Below are 22,277 nucleotides of genomic sequence, written 5' to 3' on the forward strand. Positions count from 1 at the left end.
TCTTTTGATATTTCTTCATGGCTTCTCTTGCTTTCATATTGAGGCTCGACCAAGACCTTTACTATCGCCATGCCAGTTTGAATATCTAGGAATTCATTATTGATGTGACCAGAAGATACAGAGAGATTAAACAAAACATTTATTTAATAATGACTTATTTGATTAAATGCCGTCTAAAAACAGCCAATACATGGCGATCATTGAATGGAGGCCAAAGAGAAACACTATAAACAATCTCTGAAACAATATGTAATGTACGCCATTGAGTCCTCAATGAAACCGGCAGATATATTTTGTTTTTGTAAAATTAAACTGTTTTTAATGCAATTTTTTATTTTTTTATTTTCATCATTCGAGTGTGCTAAAAAAATATATAAGCAATAAAGGAACGGTCACTTCACCGTGGACACGCCTCGATGCCGAGCACATCGACCGTCTCCCCGGCGCACCGCCTGGCCCCCGCCTCGCATTCGGTCATCGTCGTGGCAACGCCGCCGCCGCCCGAGTTCACGCACAGGGGGGCGGAGTCACGAGGGCACGCTGAGGCGTCTTGACAAACACACTTCGATTCTAAGTAGAGATGGAAAATAAACGTCTTTTTTTTTTAAACACGTGTAAAAACTCCAAATCCAAGTAAGAATCTGGAAATTAGTATCATATTTAAATTTTAAATTTGCATTGAAAATAAAACCTGAACTGAGAGAAACATTCATATCGGAACAATTTCAGCTGAAAAAGTTAGCAAAGAAATAATAAAAAATAATAATAATGTATAATTAAAAAATATATATTTTAAGTACAGTTTACATTGACTAATTATTTTTGGAGAGCTTTCTTCCACACTGATTTTACCATTTAAGTTCAGGTTTTGTTTTGAATGCCAAATTTAAAGTCGCTGTTCTAGCTCAATATTAATCTTCATTTGACAAAAATGACCAAAACAACAAGAATGAAAAAAATAAGGACTTTAAAGACTGTCCGGCAGACTCACCCAGACAGATAGTCCCGGGTCGGCAGTTCACGCAGGTCGTGGTCATCTCCTCTGGCCAATCACAGTCACTCGCCAACTGGAAGCTCCGCCCCAAACACCGCAGAGCGCCGAGCTGACAGACGCTCAAAAGACGGGCTCGGCTGGAGCCCAGACGGGCACAGGCCGGCAGGGAAGGCCTGGAGACAACACAAGGAACAATGCAGTCAATGTCATGTCATGTTTTCACCATGTGTGTGTGTGTGTGTGTGTGTTATCAGAAATCATACTCACAGGCACTGAGATGGCATTTTACACACACACTCGGTTCTTCCTACGTTCTCCCACAACTTACACTTCAGGCCGGACGGGGGAGGAGCTGAGGGCGCTGAAGAGAAAACATAGATATATATACATATATATACACATATATATACACATATATATATATATGTGTATATATATACATATACATATGTATATATATATATACACATATATATATGTTTATATATACATATATATATATATGTATATATAAACATATATATACATAGATACAGTATATGTATATATACATATATATATAAACATAGCTATAAATATATATATATATATATATATATATATATATATATATATATATATACAAGACACAGCCCAGAATTCTCCAGTTCAATATTTCACAGCTGCAGCATTTGGACTGAGGATGAAGGTGCCGTACCGGCTTTACAGCGAGCGCCGGCCGGGGAAGGCGACCACTGCAGACTGGGGCTGCACGCGGTCTCTGAGGCCTCGGCCTCCAGCTCTGACCCCGCGGGGCAGGAGAGCGACACTCGGCCTCCGACGGGATAGGCTGCTCGCGTGGGCGTGGCTACGACGTGGCCGTCGAGCGGAGGGATCCCGCACGTGGACTCTGTGACGGGAAGAGAGGGAACCGTGACGTTGTGGATCCTGAGAGCAACATGTGGGTTTTGGATATTAACTTTATTTAAATCTGACGTCGTGTAAAGCTGCGTTCACAACAAAAGCGTTGAGAAGTTTTCGTGCGAGTAGCTCCTGTGCAGAGACAGTCAACGCACAGACGCCAATGGTTGCGATTAACGCACATTTTCACGAAAAGATTCACCACATTCGCCTCAAGTTGAAATATTTCCACTTTGGCGAAACATTCGCCATACGCTTGAACTAAAGCCAATCAGCGTTGAGCTGCTCCGACGTTGGTGAACCGAACTGCTGCTCTAGTGGAGCTGGAAGCGGAAGTCATTCGTAAATAGTCGGTGAAAGTCACCGAGCTGTGTGAGCCTACGGGTGATGTCATGTATATATATATATATATATATACAGTTTATATAAATTAATGTTATGAACCCAAACACGAGGGCGTTAGATGTTCAGACGTTTGTGGGACGTCCTCAACAAGTATGAAGCAGAACTAGTGGTGAGTTCTTCATGGTTGATGAAGGAGATGATAACTGTTTCCACGGAGTAAAGCCACAGATATAAGCCCCGCCCCCTCTAAGGCGCGAATGAAGCTAATGACGCGAATGAACCACAACTTGCCGGCCGAGTGAACTCAAGCGAGTGTGATCGCGGCATAAGTCGCTCCTGAGACGGGGTGAAGACGTACCTTTACAGACCACCGGGCCCGTCCTCCACTCCTGGTCTTCAGTGCATCGGGCCACGGCGTCTCCACTGAGGTGATGGCCTGGGAGGCAGGAGTACTCCACCGTGGTTCCAACCAGGTAAACATCTTTGGGATTCTGAGAAAGAAATGAAAACAGCAGTGGCTCAAAGACGTGCAACCTGTTGGATTATTTGCAAGAAGATGTCTGCGGGTTTACCAGCGTAACTGTTTTGGTCTCCGAGGTTTACAGGAATGGAAACATCAGTCAAACTGACCTGAATGAATCCGTTCCGGAGGTTTGGAGGCGCTCCGCATGTCTCGGGTGGAGTTGCAGAGAGATTGAAGCACTGAGGCTCCATCACCCTGCACACAAACAGTCAACAGTGAGGCAGCAGTGAGCCGCTGCTCAGTGGGCATTGAGTTTGTTCTGCGTAATGAGGAAATTGTCATTAATTGATCACTTTCAAATCTATATCTAGGATCAAATCAAAGATAAAAAGCTCTTATTTCCTTGTTTTAATCTGACTTTGGTTGCAAAAAGTCTCCTACTGCGAGACACCAGTCTCACTGGAGTGAGGACTTGTTTGTGTCCTCACTGTAAGAAGTGGACGTCGGCGTCCTCACACGGCTTCCCCTCCAGCCGCAGTCCGGAGCACTGGTGGCCACCTCGGCTGGGGGCGGGGTTGTTGCAGCTTCTGATCCGTGACCTTTGACCCCCGGAGCAGGATCCCCACGAGGACCAGCAGCTCCAGCTGCCACGGATGAGCCCTGAGAGAAGGAGAGAAAGATTCACTCCTCGTTGTTCTGTGGGCGGTTTCGACGTCCAATGAACCCATTGCGCTCTCGGAGTCTCGCGTCCATTCACCGGGTTGTTCTCCGGTGGCGGCGCCGATGTCGCAGGCCAGTCCCGAGGTTCCCGGGCGGCAGACGCAGCTGCACTCGGAGCCCGCCGTCAGGAGAGGCCGGCCGTTGCTCCGGCAGGGCCGGCAGCGGCAGGGATGCTCCTGGGCCAGGTACTCCTCCGTGGCCCTCTTCAGGTGGAGCTTCTTCAAACCTGCACACTGCACCTCCTTCACCAGCTCGTGCAGAGGACGCAGCTGGGAAACCGAATATAAGTACGTTAATATATGAGTTAACATGTTCACATCCTCATCAAAATATGAAAAAATGCATCCTGTATTTTTTTAACACTCACAGGATGTGCATTAGAATACTTGGCTAACTAGCGACAGTGACCTAGCGTTAAATCAAAGGCTAGGCTATCTCTATTAGCTAACATATATTATATAACAATATGTTGGTGTCAGTCTTCATATTAAAAGCCATTTGTACAAATATAATAGGAACACAAAGAATAAAACACCAATATGACCTTATTTTTCCTATTGTAATCAAACTAAGGGTTATGCTTGAATAAAAATAGCAATGTCTTACCGTTACATGTTTCAAATCGGGCTTAATATTGTCAATGTGCAATATGTAGCACCCTGAAATATGTTATGTCGTATATCTTACTGATTTAATACAACTGTGTCCATTTTTTCAAATTTACTTTAAATGTGTGTTTAAGATAATTCACGTGTTATTCCTATATTTGAGAGTGTTGTTCACCTGTGCACACACTAACTGTAAAGGGAGACAAGTGCTTGTTGTGCCTTTGGAAGACAGTGCTGTCTCTTTAAGAGAAGGGCGCTGTCTCTTTAAGAGAAGGGCGCTGTCAGCATACATGTAGCCATCTCGTAGCCTTTGGCAGGGTTTGGGATTTCTAAACCCCGTTGGCGGTAACTCACCGAGGTAATGCTACTTAGTTTTAACTCAATATGTGTTGAAAACAAAGCTTCTACCTTCTGGTCTATGACTTCGGGGAAGTCTTTGACGGAGGAGGCCCAGTTGTCGTAGATCTCTCCGTTAGCTTCCGGGTTTTCCAGATCCAGAAGACTCAGAGCGCCCGTGAAGGTCGGATCCCCTCCGATCACGTCGACCTTTATGGACATCTTGTTCACGTTGTTTCCTGCAGGCAAAGTGACATCAGAGCTCAGGCTAAAGAGCCGGCTCTGTGGTGTCATGCTCTAAATAAGAAAGCTTTCGCTCACCGTGGTTGTTTGAGAGAGCTTTTGTCAGTTTCTCACAGACGGTCTTGACTTTCTTCCGGAAAAAACGACGTTTCACCTTTCGCCAACACCTCTGGTAATCTATATTGGTTGTTTCTTTACACACACGAGGCAGGAGCAAGAGATTTATAACTGTTCAGGCAACACATTTCAGTTCATTGAGAATTTAAATTGTATATTTATGGCAATACTTTGAAGCCAAAGTCCTTATCTTTTAAATTGACAAACTTCATATGTGTAATTCATGGCACAACTCTAACAGGATCAAAATAGACTTATCTCTTGTCACATTTTTTACAGAAATAAGGTCCCATGGTGGTCAAGTGAAAGGCGTCGTACTTTGCCTCCATTTAGCAAAAGCCAATTCACAACATTCCCAAATAACCCACCCTTTCCGATGTAGTTTGAAGTAGAACGTCTACAGCGTCCGTAGAGCGACATCATCATTATTATCATTCTCTTACCGGTGGATTCGAGATCCTGGCGGTCCAACTCCAACAGGGCTTGATATTTGCCTCCGAGCGACCCCTCGGAGAGGTAATGCGTGCCGTACGTGTCCAACAGCCGGCGGTAGGCGGAGTAGTCGTACGCGTCGGGCAGCGAGGACAAGGCCCTCCAAAAGCCTTCGGCCAGCGTCAAATACTCAGGGGCGGAGTTTTGGAACCGGGCCAGCTCCACCGTGTTCTTCATGACTATGAATCTGTAAGCCTGGACGACGTATGTGAAAAAAACAAAAATCAATATGAGTCACTGTGTCCAACACGTATGCTGCGTACACACCAAAAGCGTTGCGAGTAGATGCAAGTCAATGCATCAAATGGTTGCTATTGACATGAATTGACGCCAGGCGGCGCAAATAGATCGAAAAGAAAAACTGGCCCGACGCTGAGTTGCGTAAACCAATCAGTGTTGAGATGCTCCGCCATTGGTGAATCTAACTGCTGCTCTAGTAGAGCTGGAAGTCATTCAGACGTAGTCGGTGAAAGTCACCGAGCTGTGTGAGCCTACGGGTGACGTCATGTATAAATATACAGTATATATTATATTAATGTTATGAACCCAAACACGAGGGCGTTAGATGTTCAGACGTTTGTGGGACGTCCTCAACAAGTATAAAGCAGAACTAGTGGTGGATGAAGGAAATGATAACTGTTTCCACGGAGATAAGCCACGCCCCCTCTAAGGCACGAATGAAGGGAATGACGCGAATAAACCTCAACTTGTCAAGCGAAAAAGCTTTCCGAATATCTGCATCCCGCTTTTGGTGTGAACGCAGCATCACAGTATATGAAATCTGAGATGAGTGATTTCCACGTCGGGGTCACCTTATTGTCACGGAGATCTTTGTGGAAGGCACGGCGGTCGTTTCCCACCAAAGCGTCGGACTGGATGTGCTGCTCGTAGGACCAGAGGCTGTCGTAGGACTCGTCGCTCTCCTCGTTTTCTACTTCCACCTGAAAGCGCCAAACAGAAGCCGACAGGCGCTCATCATCCTCTGCGTTATTTACTCTGAGCACACCGGCTGCGTGGCTCCAGGTCGGCCTATTGACGCTGGGAGGTCTATGAAGGCACCAGGAGATGTTTCCATTGAGTGACAACAAGATAAGATTACCAATTAAACATGTTCCTCAACATTACGATCCGTGGACATGAACACCACACCGTTGATTTCTCGTTGGACTCACCTCAAAGGAGAACCTGAGGATGTTCTGCGGCAGCCTGTAAGAGACTTTGTGGTCGCCGCTGAACACCTTCCTGCACTGCCCTCCGAAGCTCAGAGTGTTGATCACACCGGCCCTCAGTCTGCCCGTCAACACGTCGTACCTGCACTCAGAAAAATAATGGTTCTTTTAAAGGATTTGTGGTTCTACGAAGAACCATCACCTACTGGAGAACCATTTTTTGTTTGAGGCACCTTTATAGGTTCTTTGAAGAACTATTTAAGTAAATTGTTCTTTAAAGAACCATGGTTTGAAAGGTTCTTTGTGGAACCAGATATGGTGCCTTAAAGAACCATGTTTTTAAGGTTCTCTGAGGACCCTTTATAGGTTCTTTGAAGAACTCTTTAAGTAAACGGTTCTTTAAAGAACCCTGGTTTGAAAGGTTCTTTGTGGAACCATAAATGGTGCCTTAAAGAACCATTTTCTGAAGGTTCTTTGAGACACATTTTAAAGGTTCTTTGAAGTACTATTTAAATAAATGGTTCTTTAAAGAACCCTGGTTTGAAAGGTTCCTTGTGGAACCATATATGGTGCCTTAAAGAACCATGTTTTTAAGGTTCTCTGAGATGCCTTTATAGGTTCTTTGAAGAACTCTTAAAGTAAATGGTTCTTGAAAGAACCCTGGTTTGAAAGGTTCTTTGTGGAACCAGATATAGTCCTAGACCGGAAGCGCTGTGCCAACGGCTGCTTGTTTCAGTAGTGGCGTTTTGCTTTTATTTTATTGTCTTTTTTGCACTTTTCCTCTCTTTTTCTTTTTCTTTTCTTTCACGTTTGTCTTAGTTACGGTCGGACACTGGACCATAACTACTTTTTTCGATAATTCTACTGTGGCTTTTGTTCACTTTGTCGTGAGTATCGGTGAGACACAGCAAAACAATGACGGGGTCCGTCGTCTACTCGCGTGCTCAGCTGATCGCGCTGTGCAGGCCGCAGCTTCTGCCTGGAGACAGACCTGTGATCCCGCTGGAGCTACGGAGGAGGGCTCGCGGTTGCAGATCGGGTGTCAAGCGGAGGGCTAAAACGAGGAGATACAAACCCTCGGTACCGTCGATCATAACGGGGAACGTGAGGTCTTTGGCGAATAAGACGGATGAGCTCGGCGCGCTGGTAATGACCGAGAGGATCTTCCGTGAGAGCAGTCTCCTGTGCTTCACTGAGACGTGGCTACACGCTGACTATCCGGATCACAGCGCGTCTTTGCCCGGCTTCAGGACTGTTCGGGCTGACAGAGACGCTACACAGAGCGGTAAGAAGAGGGGGGGCGGGATCGCTGTTTATGTGAATGAACGGTGGTGCCACCCGGACCATGTGTGCGTGAAGGAGCGCTTCTGTAGCCCGAACATTGAACTGTTGGCCGTGGGGATGCGCCCGTACTATTTGCCGAGAGAGTTCACGTCCGCCATTGTGGTTGTCGTGTACGTGCCGCCATCAGCTGACGCTGAGGAAGCTGTGGACACCATCCACTCCACTGTGTCTGCTCTGCTGAATCATCAGCCTGGAGCATTCATGACTATCACTGGTGACTTTAACCACACCACATTGGATAAAGCTCTGCCAACCTTCCATCAATACATAGACTGCCCAACAAGGAACAATAAAACTCTGGACTTGCTGTATGCTAATACTAAGGACGCATACAGCGCCACTGCCCTTGCCCCCTCGGCAGGTCTGATCATGACCTGGTCCGGCTGACACCAGGTCTGTTCCTCTGGTGAAGAGGCTGCGGTTGACCACCAGGACTGTGAGGAGGTGGTCTCTGGAGACTAACGACGCTCTACAGGACTGCTTGAGTCAACGGACTGGGATGTGTTGTGCGGACCGCACGGGAGGACATCAACAGTATGACCGACTGCATCACGGAATACATCAAGTTCTGTGAACACACCACCATCCCATCACGGACTGTGCGCTGCTTCCCCAACAACAAGCCCTGGATCACCAGGGACCTGAAGGCGCTTCTTAACATGAAGAAAGCTGCTTTCAGGTCTGGAGACAGGGATGAGCTGAGGAGAGCCCAGCGCAACCTAAAGGTGAAGCTCAGGGAGGGCAAGGACTCCTACAGGAGGAAGCTGGAGGCCAAACTCCAGCTGAACAACACAAGGGAGGTGTGGTCTGGCATGAAGCAGATAACTGGCTTCAAGGTGGGAGGAGACAGCCAGGGGCTCCCTGGAGAGGGCCAACGAGCTGAACTGTTTTTCAATAGGTTCAGTTCACAGCCCTCCCGTCTCCTCCACACATCACACCTCCCAAACACCTCCTCCCCCTCTGTCCCCCCTGCTGAGCTGCACATCCACCGAGCCCTCAATAACAATGGGCTCCTCCACCCTCCCCCCTCTCTCTGTGACGACTGACCAGGTGAGAAGACAGCTGGAGAAACTACACCAGCGCAGAGCTGAAGGTCCTGATGGCATCAGCCCCAGGGTCCTAAAGACCTGCCCACCCAGCTGTCTGGTGTCCTGCAGCGCCTCTTCAACCTCAGCCTGAGGCTGGGGGAAGTCCCGGTGCTGTGGAAGACGTCGTGCCTGGTCCCTGTCCCAAAGAAGTCAACACCATCTGGCCTCAACGACTACCGACCGGTCGCCCTCACCTCCCATGTGATGAAGGTGCTGGAGAGGCTGGTCTTGGCCCACCTCCGGCCGCAGGTGAAATCATCGTTGGACCCTCTGCAATTTGCTTACCAGCCTCATGTGGGAGTGGCGACGCCATCATCTACCTGCTGCACGAGCTCAGTCGCACCTGGATGGAACCGGTGTCTCTGTGAGAGTCACTTTCTTTGACTTCTCCAGTGCATTTAACACCATCCAGCCACTGCTGCTGAGTGAGAAGCTGCGGTGGCCGTGTGGACGCTCCACCATCTCCTGGATCACTGACTACCTCACAGGCAGACCACAGTTTGTCAGAATGGGCCGTGTGCTGTCTGGAACGGTGGTCAGTGATGTTGGAGCCCCACAGGGAACTGTTCTGTCTCCCTTCCTCTTCACCCTGTACACCAGTGACTTCCAGTACAACACGGAGTCATGCCATCTGCAGAAGTACTCTGATGATTCTGCAGTGGTCGGGTGTATTAGGGATGGACGGGAGGAGGAGTACAGGGCAGTGGTGAGTGACTTTGTAAAGTGGCCCGATGAGAACCACCTGCGGCTGAACCTGGCCAAGACCAGAGAGATGGTGGTGGACTTCAGGAGGAAGGCGACAGCTCCTACACCTCTGAGTGTCCTGGGAGTGGACGTGGACATGGTGGAGGTACAAGTACCTGGGCGTCTCCATCGACAGCCGACTGAACTAGAAGGCCAACATCAATGCTGTTTACAAGAAGGGATGAGTCGACTCTTTTTCCTGAGAAAGCTTGATCCTTCAACGTGTGCAGCAAGATGCTGGAGTTATTCTACCAGTCGGTTGTCGCCAGTGTGCTGCACTTTGCCATTGTCTGCTGGGGAGCAGCATCGAGCCGGTGACACCAGCCGTCTTAACAAACTGGTTAGGAAGGCTGGCTCCATCATCGGCTGCCAGCTGGAGCACCTGGAACAGGTGGTGGAGAGGAGGTCGTTGAAGAAACTGGTGTCCATATTGGACAACCCGGACCACCCTCTCCACCACCTCCTACAGGGACAGAGGAGTACTTTCTCCAGACGTCTCCTCACGCTCCGCTGCCACAAGGAGAGATACAGGAGAACATTCCTGCCGACGGCTATGAGGCTCTACAACAGTTCATCTCTTGCCAGATCACCCTAACCCTTCTTATATTTTGTGTTTTGTTTTTTTATTCTTGTGTGTTGCTGCTACTGACTCGACAAATTTCCCCTTGGGGATTAATAAAGTATATATCTATCTATCTCTATCTATCTATATGGTGCCTTAAAGAACCATGTTTCTACAGTTCTCTGAGGCACCTTTATAGGTTCTTTGAAGAACTCTTTAAGGAATAGTTTTTTTAAAGAACAGCTGATGTGCTTTTCCAGACCAAGCATCACTTATCAAGCTGTTGTTCAGGACTCACCCTCGGCCTGTGAGCTCAAAGCTGGGGGGGGGTTTGTCGAGGTCACATGGGGACCGGCTGCCCTCCGGACCACAGCCTCTCTCATCCCGGCCGTCCTCACAGTCCTGGTCTCCGTTACAGACCAGAAAGCGGCTGATACACTGACCTGCACCGGGTTTCATTCATCAGACCTGTTCCTTCCACGTTACGAGATACATAATGTAGGGAGGGTTGGGGGGAGGGGGAATCCCTTTTATGTAAATGTCAAAAGTGTCAAAAATGTGTTCCCTAAAGAACCATATTTTGAAGGTTCTTTGAGACACTTTTATAGGTTCTTTGAAGAACTCTTTAAGGAAATGGTTCTTTAATGAACCCTGGTTTGAAAGATTCTTTGTGAAACCATAAATGGTGCCTTAAAGAACCATGTTCTGAAGGTTCTTTGAGACACCTTTATAGGTTCTTTGAAGAACCCTGGTAAGGTTCTTTGTCGAACCAAAAAGTCTTTATGGCGTCACTCTGAAGAACCATTTTCGGTTCCAGATAGCACCTTCATTTTTCTGTGTGTATCATAAATATCTAAATTCAAAGCATTGGTTTGAAAATGTCTGAGTTAAATACGTTGCGACATACCAGAGGTGCAGCGGAACCGTTCTCCACAACCCGTTGCCAGAGGACATCCTCTATGTGGGACGCACGGATGAGTTTGAGTGGCTTCCCCCGAACACGGCGCGCCCCCGAACTGGGCGTACGCCTCCGCGTGGCGAGTCTGCGTCTGAAACAGGAAGTGGCCGCGAGAGGTTAAAACGAACCAAAGACCAGGCGGATGAATCGATCGGCAGAGAGTCGGAAGTCCTTCTCTGTCGTCATGTAGTCGTTGTGTCGGTCGTAGAGATGTCCGATGACAAGCTGAGACAAGTGTGTGTCGGCCTGCTCACACACACTCTCGTCTCCTCAAGATGAACCATTAACTATTCAAGCCTTTAACTCTGCAGTATTACGGGTTAACACTCTGCATTACAGGTCATCTTAGAATAATGCAGTTTAGGTTGAGGCAGTGGTTCTCACACTTCGTCAAGAGAAATGTTCACGCCCCACCCCAACAAAATGGTCTTTGCTGACTTTTTATTGAAATAACTTCTTGTGACTCCTCCATCTGTGCTTTATAAAATAATAGAATAAAGAAAATTGCATTCATTTTCAAGTAACCAAATGTGCAATCACTTTGTTGGAACAATGCAAATAAAGTGCAAAAAAGCACACTGGCAAATACATAGCATATTGTGGCTGCAATGAACCTGTTTTGCACTGGATATCTTTTCAAGATCATAACAATAAAGTGCAACCTGTGAAAAACTAAACTAAACAAACTCAAATATTTGGCAATGAAGATTTTTACACTGCAAAACAATAAGGTGCAACCTGGGCAAGAAAACAGTGCAGATATGTCTCCATTTTTATTAGAAATGAGCCTTCTTTCCACTACAAATCTTTTTTTAACCGGGTTGCAAGCTCTCAATTCATGCTCAATGTTGGGCAGCAGCGTTGGCAAAATGCCAAGAATCAGGGAATCTCGGCCATCGCGCACGCGTAACCCGTTAACGCCGTCACGTAAACATGTCCACGAAGCTACAGGCATTCCAACATGTATTTATTCATGACTTCATTTGATGTCTGTGTACTTTGAACTTGTGTAATATGTAAAATTCTCAATAAAAGGTCTTTCTGCATTTCCTCCTGCGCCCCACCTGTAGTACCACTGCGCCCCAGTAGAGTGTTAAGGAGTGGAATTAGGTATTGCGTAATTACCTTCGCATTGAAAATGCGGAAGGTTATGTTTTGATCGCCGTGTATTTATTTATTTATTTATTTGTATGCGTGTTATTCGCATAACAAAAAAAGTTTTAAACAGAATCACATGAAATTTGGTGGGATGGTTGGTTATTATCCGGGGACCATTTGATTAGATTTTGTGATCGATCGGGTCTAAGGTCAAGGTCAAGGTCATGAAAAAGGTCAACATCTTCTTGAATCGCATGAAATTTGGTGGGATGATTGGTTATTATCCGGGGACCATTTGATTAGATGTTGTGATCGATCGGGTCTAAGGTCAAGGTCAAGGTCATGAAAAAGGTCAACATCTTCTTGAATCGCATGAAATTTGGTGGGATGATTGGTTATTATCCGGGGACCATTTGATTAGACTTTGGGAACGATCGGGTCAAAGGTCATGGTCAAGGTCATGAAAAGGTCAAACTCTTCTTTTTTACCATAGCTCGGTCAATTTATATCCAATTGGCATGCAACTAATGCCAAAATGTTCATAATTCCATGTCCAATCTTGTGATATGCGAAGGTATGCGCTCTACCGAGTGCCCGTTCTAGTTAGGGGTAGTTTTGATCACAGCTTAATGAAATGAATTCAGTTTGTGTTTGTGTGTGTGTGTGTGTGTGTGTGCTGTGAGGTACCTTTGTACTGGAGCAGCCGTCGCACTCGGACCATTCTCCGTACGGACCCCACCGGCAGTTCACCGGCCGCTGACCGCTGAGAGCAAAGGAAGAACAATCATTCACGTGGTTCAGTCTCCTCAATATTTAATTGTTCCTCGGGTTCTAGATTCATGAGGAGAAGAGAGGTCGACAGATCGTCGTTCTCCAAGTGATGATGATGCAGAGACGGCTTTGAACCTACCGCACTGGAGACAGAGAGAGGACCAACAACGCCAAAGACGACAAAGGAAAATCCAACTGGAGACAAAAAAGGCAAGAAAACCGTTAAAAAAGAAAACCGTGATCTCAAAACCAGATTCATACTTTTAAAGCTGCGTTAAGTAGAACCCCGTGCAAAGTCAATGGTTAAGATAGATGCACAAATGTCGCAAATTGCGCAAGTTTAAATATTTCAACATAAAACATTCTTGAAAAATTCGCCCGATGATGAGTTGTGAAAGCCAATCAGAGTCGAGCTGCTCCGCCATTGGTGAATCTAACTGCTGCTCTAGTGGAGCTGAAGAGACATTCAGACTAGAGGTGAAGGTCACCGAGCTGTGTGAGCCTACGGGTGATGTCATGGATAAATATATATATATATATATATATATAGATATAAATAAATATGATATTAATGTTATGAACCCAAACACGAGGGCGTTACATGTTCTGACAAGTATGAAGCAGAACTAGTGGTGAGTTCTTCATGCTGGATGAAGGAGATGATAACTGTTTCCACGGAGTAAAGCCACATATATAAGCCCCGCCCCTCTAAGCCCCGCCCCTTTTAAGGAGCGAATGACGTGAATGAAGCGAATGAAGCGAATAAAGAGAATAAACCACAAGTTGTAAAGCGAGTAAACTCACGCGAGTAAAGTGTTGTGAATTTCCCAACACGTGAACGCAGCTTCATAAAGACTCTTGACGAAGCCTTCATCGTGACGTAACATACGCTACTTTTAAACTGCCCATGTTGGCAGTATTCACCATGAATAGAGTTCCTGAGAAGATGTGTATGAGTTACATTTAGTCATCACAAGATACACGTGAACACGTTGTGATTCATGAGGGAAACAGAACGCTCCGGGACCTCCACGTTCCCCCTGTGTTTACTTTATGCTCGACTCTGTGACAGAAGTCACAGCAGTTCATTTGATCAGAACGTTTGTGCATCAGGTTCCTGCTTCCTTGTTTTTAAAGATACTTAACGGTTCACTTGATGTCCAGACGACCTTTGACCTTCACATGAACTCCTTCAAACATCATCCCGACGTCCGAGTAATTTACATCAATGCTATTAACCAGAGATGGAGAATAATTCACCTTTATTCTTGTGTTTTTATGCCCAGACTATTGTAATTCATATTCTCCTGTTTCAGGGAAGCATGCAACTCATTCAAAACGATGAATATTTGCATATACTTCCCATTATGCATTGCAATACGGTTTAAAATGATCAGAAATCTGTCCTCTCTTTCTGATATGTTGACAGTCACATGATGGGATATGATTCTCAGAGAGTGAAACTAAAACAATGACGATAAAGAAAAGAATAAGCTTCCACCCGAACACGCACAGCGGTCATAATGTATGACTCTTCAGAGTGATGCCATAGATTAGAAGAACCATTTCTGGTTCCACAAAGAACGTTCCAAACCAGGGTTCTTTAAGAACCATGTCCTTAAATAGGTCGTCAAAAAAACTATAAATATGCCTCAAAGAATCTTAAACATGGTTCTTTAAAGAACCATTTCCTGAAATATTTCTTCAAATATCCTATAAAGGTGTCTCAAAGAACATATGAAGGGTCCACAAACGAAAGAATGGTTCCTCATAGACCCACTACGCCTTTTAAAGAACCATTTCCTTAAATAGTTCTTCAAAGAACCTATAAAGGTGCCTCAAAGAACCTTCAAAACATGGTTCTTTAAGGCTCCATTTCAGGTTCCAAAAAGAACCTTTCAAACCAGGGTTCTTTAAAGAAACATTTCCTTAAAGAGTTATCTAAAGAACCTATAAAGGTGTCTCAAAGAACCTTGAAAACATGGTTCTTTAAGGCACCATTTTTCTTTAACGCTCCACAAAGAACCTTGTCCATAAAGAGTTCTTCAAAGAACCTATAAAGGTGTCTCAAGCGAAAGAATGGTTCTCCAGGAGGTGATGGCTCTAAAGCCTTTTAAAGAACCATTTAAGAACCACTATTGTTCTGTGGGTAGTGACCAGCAGTAAAGGTTCTACTCTAGATCAGCTCTCAGCCTTACTTCAAGAACCACCTGTCCATACTTTGGTTGACAGCATCTCACTCACTAGTCTGAATGGTGTCGGCTGGAGGTCACAGTACCTTCATGATGTGCTCTTCAGACTCTGGTCCTCACACTAGTCCAGCTCCGGTGGACTGAGGGTCCTATAACCAGCAGGGGGCGGAGCCTCCTGACCCCACAGTGCAGGATTCACCTCGGTAAAGACGTCCACGGTCTGGACTTCCTCTGTTCATTCACGAGTCACGGACAGAGACCCGTGTTCTCTTCCACCTGCAACAACCGTGAGTTTAATGTCTGTGTGACCGGACCAGTTGCACCACACTTGTTTATTCTGGATAAGAACACCATGAAGCTGCATGGTTCGGGCAAAGGTCAAAGGTCAAAAAAATCCCCAATTGGCCCATATTGGAATGCATTTGAGTCTGTAAACATGCATGTGGTAATAATATCCACAACTTCAGGTAACTATTCATTGAAATTCCAAATATTCAGAGCATTAAGAACTATTAGCGTTTAATCACATTTACACTTGAATACGGGGCAATTTAAGATCTCCAATTAACCCCAAGTTGAATGCGTTTAGACTCTCGGAGGAGGCCGAAGCACCCGAAGAACCCGGAGAACCCGGAGGGAACCCAAGCTGACGCCTTGTTGTCATGTTTTATTTTTTATTCATACAACTCGGTTCCATAGATGAAAACAACTTGTTCCTTTAATGTCTTTAATATGTTGTTTTCCTCTTGTGGAGCAATTAAAAACACGATGAGTCGTTATTCACCAAGTGTCACTTCATATTTTTGTATTTATTTTTTATTACAAGAAAACTCAATGTGCATTACATTCAAACATGTACAGCAACAATGTGACATGTCCGGAGTAATAAAATGAATAAAATACAACCAAACCGGTCAATGTGTGATTAATTTGTCTTCTCGACAATCAATTAAATAATTAAATCAATTAATAACCCGTTTCTTTTATAAAGGAGTATCATATTCCGCCAGCAGAGGCGCCCTTCGCCCCGTGTCACAGTCACAGCTGTGCACGCGGACCCGAGGGGCGGGGCTTCCCACGCCAGACAGTATCACACCGCGGTGCCTTTAGAGTCCTGCAGGGTGTGACGCGGTCGGTGTCTCCTTCCGCGCGTGAGAAACTTCAACGCGGCACGGAGGAGACCCGTAAAGGAACCGGGACCGACTGCCGTGCACCTCGCCTCCGCGTGAGTCCTGCGTGTGTGTGTGTGTGTGTGTGTGACATTTGTATACTTATACAATCAACTGTTGAATACTGCAGCGGCGGCTCGTAGTTATTGGTGTGTGTGAGTGTGTGTTGGTGTGTGTGAGTGTGTGTTGGTGTGTGTGTGTGCGTGTGTGTGTGTGCGTGTGTTTGTGCCAAGATAATCTTGCGCAATCTCAGGGAGCGCACGGGAGGGAAAACCCGGTCAACCGGGAGGCGGATTGTAAAACAAGTTAATTTAACGGAAACTGCCACAAAAGTAGTCCGGAGGTAAAGTATTAATTCAAAGTAACTCAAGAGAGTTGAGAGGAGAACAAATTACTAAATTATTAAAAAATATGATATAGTTGGTAAACAAATGTCTCAACATTAAATGGTTATTATTTTGGATATTTGATTGTTTTCATTCTTCAATCCAAATGTATGTTGAATCTCATCTGTTAATGTTCAGTCTGGTGTTAATTTAATTATTTATAGTTCCCAGAAATCACACATATGTACATATATGACGTCATCTTGTCCCGGGACCTCACGGGACACACGTCACCTGAACACAACGGTAACGGGAGAAAGAAAAGGAAGAAGAGACATCACCGTGCACATGAACACATAACAGAGTTACTACTACACACAGAACCACGAAGGAGCATCTGGAACCAAACATGGTTCTTCAGATTGATGCCATAGAAGAACCATATCTGGTTCCTCAAAGAACCTTTCAAACCAGGGTTCTCTAAAGAACCATTTCCTTAAAGTGTTCTTCAAAGAACGTATAAAGGTGTCTCAAATAACCTTTAAAACATGGTTCTTTAAGGCACCATTTCTGGTTCCTCAAAGAACCTTTCAAACCAGGGTTCTTTAAATAATCTATAAAGGTGTCTCAAACGAAAACATGGTTCTCCAGTAGGTGATGGTTCTTCGTAGAACCACAAAGACTTTTAAAGAACCGTTGAAGAACCATACTTGTTCCGTGTGTATATAAAGCCTGACTGGACCAATCAGACTGTACATTCTCATTCAGGGACCGGACATGATATATCATGAATCATAAATCATATATCATAAATCATGAATCATAAATCATGAATCCGACACGTGTCCTGATCTGCTCGTCAAGATGAAACTGATCTGAATCCAACGCTCAGGAAGCCGGATCTGAACCAGGCAGGAATGTGGAGGAACCCGGCAGCGTCGGACGGCGACAACCAAACGTGTTTTTCTTCTCCAGGATGGAGAACATTGTGAAAACCTCAAAGGTCACGTGACCCGGAACCTCCTCCTGGCACTCATTGTTGTTGTTTATGTTCCCCTGTTATTCTGGAGTCACGTGGAACACACCGGAGAGTCTCACCGGGGCGCAACACGTGTGGAGAGTTAAAAAAAACGATGACTATGAACGATGATGAGGGGAAATGAAGTGGTGTCTCGGACATGTGAAGTGGCAGCGTGTGAGGGGCTAGTGGAGTGTTACAAGTGAAGAGAACGCATCAAGTGTCAGTTTAAATGTAAACACCCGAAAAAAACATTTTTCTGAAAGTAGTGGAAGCGGTCGTTCAAATTGAAGTGCTGAAAAGAGTTGAAAGCATTGAACGAAGCTGAAGTGACAGTCTGTACATAATTAGTGGAGCATTTAAAGTGAATAGAAAGCATCAAAAAAGCCTAAGTGTTAGTTGAAGTGTAAACACTGGAAAAGCATTTCTCTGAAAGTAGTGGAAGCGGTCGTTCAAATTGAAGTGCTGAAAAGAGTCGGAAGAACATTTGAAGTGTAACCATCGAACAAAGCTGAAGTGCCAGTTGCACCGAGTGGAATTTCAAGTCTTTGAAGTGTCGCTGCCGTGAGGAATGTAAAGTAGTATTTGAAGTGCAAACAAAAAAAGGGAAAGCGAAGCATCAAGTTGAAAAAGTAAAAGTTATAGCAAACAGAACGGGGTGTGAAGGGCTCTGGAGAAGGAGTTGCTGATGTCAGTTCAAGTGTCATTCGGACATTTGAAGTGATGTGCGCGTAAAGAATTAGTGGTGGATTAAAGGCAGTTGAACTTTGAATGAATGAAGTTGAAGTGTGAAAGGAGTCCAAGTGAATAGAAAGCATCAACATAGCCTGAGTGTTAGTTGAAGTGTAGAGACCGGAAAAAACATTCCTGAAAGTAGTGGAAGCGGTCGTTCAAATTGAAGTGCTGAAAAGAGTCGGAAGAACATTTAAAGTGTAACCATCGAACAAAGCTGAAGTGTCAGGAGTGGAATTTCAAGTCTTTGAAGTGTCGCTGCCGTGAGGAATGTAAAGTAGTATTTGAAGTGCAAACAAAAAAAGTGAAAGCAATGCGTCAAGTTGAAAAAGTAAAAGTTATAGCAAACAGAGTGAAGGGCTCTGGAAAAGGAGTTGAAGATGTCAACAAAGCCCGAGTGTCAGTTGGAGTGGAGACACCGGAAAACCAGTTCTCTGAACGTAGTGGAAGCGGTCGTTCAAATTGAAGTGCTGAAAAGAGTTGAAAGCATCGAACGAAGCTGAAGTGTCAGTGGCACCGAGCGGAATCTCAAGAGTTTGAAGTGTCGCTACCGAAAGGAATTTAAAGTTCTTAAGTACAAAAAGGACTCGCTAATGTCAGTTGAAGTGTCACTCTGTCTGATTTTAAAGCAACTGAAGTGGTCAAATAAATCCCCAAAGTGCTGGACGACTCAGTAAACAGGGCGTGTGTCCGGACGCCTTCCAGGTATTCAGAGAAAGCGATTGCATCCCGCGCCCTCCGGCCGAGCGCTAGGAAAGGAAGCGGCCGCTGTGTGTGTGTGTGTGTGTAACACCTGAGCGCTGCATGCTCCAACGGGACCTGAACGTCTCTCGGTGTCCTGGCCGGTCTCTCACTCCGGCCTCATGTCTCCCTCCACAGCTCCACGCCATGGCCGCCGCTCGGCCCGCGCTCTTCTTCTCCCTCCTCGTCTTCGCTCTCTCGCCGTGGGAGTCGGCCTCTGAGCCAGGTGAGGTCATGAATATCTGTTCTATCAGCATTATATAAAAACATTTGTTTTAAATTATTTTGTAAACACCTGAGACAGATTGTAGTTCTTCACGCTTAAACATAACGATGACAGTAATGTTGCGCAATAGTGTGTGTGCAGCGTTGTGTTTGTGTTCTGGATTCACGAGTTACACAACAGCACACACACACACACACACACATGAGGGAGCATCTGGAACCGAACATGGCTCTTCAGTGATGCCATAGAAGAACCATTTCTGGTTCCACAAAGAACCTTTCAATCCAGGGTTCTTTAAGGCACCATTTCCTTAAAGTGTTCTTCAAAAAACCTATAAAGGTGCCTCAAAGAACTGTAAAACATGGTTCTTTAAGGCACCATTTCTGGTGCCTAAAAGAACCTTTCAGATCAGGGTTCTCTGAAGAACCATATCCTTGAATAGGTCTTCAAAAAACGTATAAAGGTCTCTCAAAGAACCTTGAAAACATGTTTTTAAGGCACCATTTATGGTTCCACAAAGAACCTTCCAAACCAGGGTTCTTTAGAGAACCATTTCCTTAAAGAGTACTTTAAATAACCTATAATGGTGTCTCAAAGAACCTTCAGAACATGGTTCTTTAAGGCACCATTTCTGGTTCCACAAAGAACCTTTAAAACCAGGGTTCTTTAAAGAACCTATAAAGGTGCCTCAAATGAAAGAAAGGTTCTCCAGTAGGTGATGGTTCTTCGTAGAACCACAAAGCCTTTTAAAGAACCATATAAGAACCTTTGTTGTTCTTAACTGGTGTGTGTGTGTGTGTGTGTGTGTGTGTGGGGGGGCAGATGAATATTTAGTAGCAGAAGTGTTGCGCAACCAGCGCCACCCTCAGAGCTTCCCAGGAATTCTGGAGAGCGGAGAGAGTTCCTGCTGAACAATGGAGAAGCTGTTCAGTGTGTGTGTGTGTCGGGGGCCGGGGGGGGGGGGGGGGGCGGCTTGTGTGTGCGTGTGTGTGTGTGTGTGTGTGTGTGTGTGTGTGTGTGTGTGTGTGTGTGTGTGTGTGTGTGTGTGTGTGTGTGTGTGTGTGTGCGTGTGTGTTTGCATACACGCCTGTGTGTTGACCAGTTAGAGTTCCCGTGCTCGGGCCTGTTCCGTGAGGCTTCAGGTTCATTCCTCTAGGAAACGAGGCCGCAGTGTCCCCCGGGTAATAATAATAATAATAATAATAATAATAATAATAACAACAACAATAATAACAACAATAATAATAATAATAATCATATTAATCATATTAATCATATTAATAATAATCATATTAATAATAATCATATTAATAATAATCATAATCAAATAATAATAGGAATACTTATAATATTAATAATAATCATAATCATAATAATAATATTAACAATCATAATAATCATAATAGTCCTAATAATCATAATAATACTAATGATAATATGTGAGGACACGCTGCCAAGACTCTTCAACGGAGCCTCAGCGATGTTTATAAACCCAGTTGGAGTCGGTTTGGCCAACTTTTAATTATCACCTTGTGTATTCCTTCGTCTCCTTTACACAACGTCCTCGCTGTCTGTGTCCTTAAGGGAAGGAGTCAAAACATTCCTCTCTACATGCTGGCATTGGGTTAGTTTTAAGGTAGGAGGAGGAGTTAGGAGGAGATAGAAGGTAAGAGAAGGAGGTAGGAGGTAAGAGTATGTAGGAGGAGGAGTTAGGAGGAGGTATAAGGTAGGATTTTTGATTGATTGATTGATATATTTATTTGTCGTTTGCCAGAGTACAGGTACAAAAGCATCGAAATTACAAGAAAGGGTGGATGAAAGATTACAGCATAACATGAGGGAAGAAGGCGAGAAAAAACACCAACCCCCCGACTATGCCCCGAGAGGGGGTACAGTGTGGGAGCAGGAAAAAAACACCTTAGCACATAAGCACATACATTTTAGACATGACTTGCAACGAGTAGGAAGGGGGGAGGGGAGGTAATCCAACAACTGGGTGATCTAAGCCCATCCATTGGGGGCAGAAGGTAACCAGCACCGACAAGCAGCCAGCCGGTCCGGCGCCAACATAGCAGCGCCAGCCACAGCCCCGTCCGGTCCCACTGGGGGTGAAAAGCAGGCGAAGGCGTGGGATGGGGGGAGGGGGGTAGTGAATGCAATCAGTATTATTGAAAGTTCGTGTGCGTGTTCTGGTATGTCGTCCTCCCCCAGGCCACAACAGACAGAGTTCTCAGTCCGCAAGATGGTCGTTGCCATGGAGATAGCCTTGAAAGGTCCTGGGAGAAAACAACCACAGGTGTCTGTGGATAGGGGGAAGGGAATGAGAGAGGTTCTCACTTCAGCGATCTTCAGGGGAGTTGTTGTTCCCGTAACGGCCTTGGCCAAGGCACCGTTCTGGTTGAGGGAGCCGAAAGCAGATAAGATTGGGATTGTTTGGTCTGCCAGCAGCTACATCCAATTTGCGCACCTGCTATTCCACCACTTTCCTCCCATTTTTCAAATCGATCCAATTTCGTCGGGCAGCCTTAGGGGGCTTTTAACGGCTGTCACCGTTTCCTTAATTTTCCGATAAACCAGGGCAACGCCAAATCCAAACAGCAGAAATCCTGTAATCATAGTTCCGAATAGGTAGATGTCATCTACGTCCTCCACGGAAAGGCTGCTAGGCACACGACACGTCCATCGTGTAACCAGCTGCAACGTCCCGGCGTGGGAGGAGGAGGTAAGAGGATGTATGAGGAGGTAGAAGATAGGAAGGAGGAGGTAGGAGGTAGAAGATAGAAAGTAGAACTAGGAGGTAGGAGTAGGGAGGAGGTATAGGTGGTAGGAAGAAAAAAGAGGAGGAGGTAAGAGGAGGAGGAGGTAGGATGAGGTAGAAGATAGGAAGTAGGAGGGAGTAGGAGGAGGAGGTAGGATGAGGT

The 22,277-nt window shown here is 45.4% G+C and overlaps 2 protein-coding genes and 1 long non-coding RNA gene across 4 annotated transcripts in view; 1 reads left to right on the forward strand and 2 right to left on the reverse strand.

Moving 5' to 3' along the window:
• Positions 1-122: 122 nt before the first annotated feature.
• On the reverse strand, positions 123-15,404 carry c7b (complement component 7b). The gene is made up of 18 exons (XM_056432271.1): positions 15,231-15,404; positions 13,092-13,147; positions 12,869-12,944; positions 11,033-11,174; positions 10,424-10,568; positions 6,391-6,529; positions 6,031-6,159; positions 5,170-5,413; positions 4,688-4,801; positions 4,439-4,605; positions 3,460-3,691; positions 3,191-3,362; positions 2,870-2,957; positions 2,598-2,730; positions 1,692-1,883; positions 1,262-1,355; positions 992-1,167; positions 123-570 (listed from the first exon to the last, which is right to left on the reverse strand). Exons 1-18 carry the CDS (start codon positions 15,234-15,236, stop codon positions 398-400), a joined length of 2,478 nt encoding a protein of 825 aa, XP_056288246.1. The 5' UTR covers positions 15,237-15,404; the 3' UTR covers positions 123-397.
• Positions 15,405-16,230: 826 nt separating this feature from the next.
• ghrb (growth hormone receptor b) overlaps positions 16,231-22,277 on the forward strand; it is a 14,089-nt gene continuing 8,042 nt past the window's right edge. The window contains exons 1-2 of one of the 2 annotated variants that reach the window (XM_056432281.1): positions 16,231-16,369; positions 19,269-19,356. In XM_056432281.1, the coding sequence (XP_056288256.1) occupies positions 19,278-19,356 (79 nt within the window). In that variant the 5' untranslated portion in view covers positions 16,231-16,369; positions 19,269-19,277. The remainder of the gene's footprint in view (positions 16,370-19,268; positions 19,357-22,277) is intronic. The other variant, XM_056432282.1, reaches the window with a different exon arrangement.
• The window catches only part of LOC130205129 (uncharacterized), a 3,682-nt gene continuing 2,262 nt past the window's right edge, over positions 20,858-22,277 (reverse strand). Inside the window, exon 2 of the long non-coding RNA XR_008833883.1 lies at positions 20,858-22,277. This exon is cut by the window's right edge and continues 2,000 nt beyond it. This is a non-coding gene — a long non-coding RNA (uncharacterized LOC130205129).

The sequence above is a fragment of the Pseudoliparis swirei genome, chromosome 15 (genome assembly GCF_029220125.1).
Source record: "Pseudoliparis swirei isolate HS2019 ecotype Mariana Trench chromosome 15, NWPU_hadal_v1, whole genome shotgun sequence".
Classification (NCBI taxonomy): Eukaryota; Metazoa; Chordata; class Actinopteri; order Perciformes; family Liparidae; genus Pseudoliparis; species Pseudoliparis swirei.

Coding starts and splice junctions, on each gene's coding strand:
- c7b (XM_056432271.1), bottom strand. Junction 11,175..12,868: donor ACGGCTGCTCCAGTACAAAG/GTACCTCACAGC, acceptor TTCCTGTTTCAG/ACGCAGACTCGCCACGCGGA. Junction 5,414..6,030: donor AAGATCTCCGTGACAATAAG/GTGACCCCGACG, acceptor TACGTCGTCCAG/GCTTACAGATTCATAGTCAT.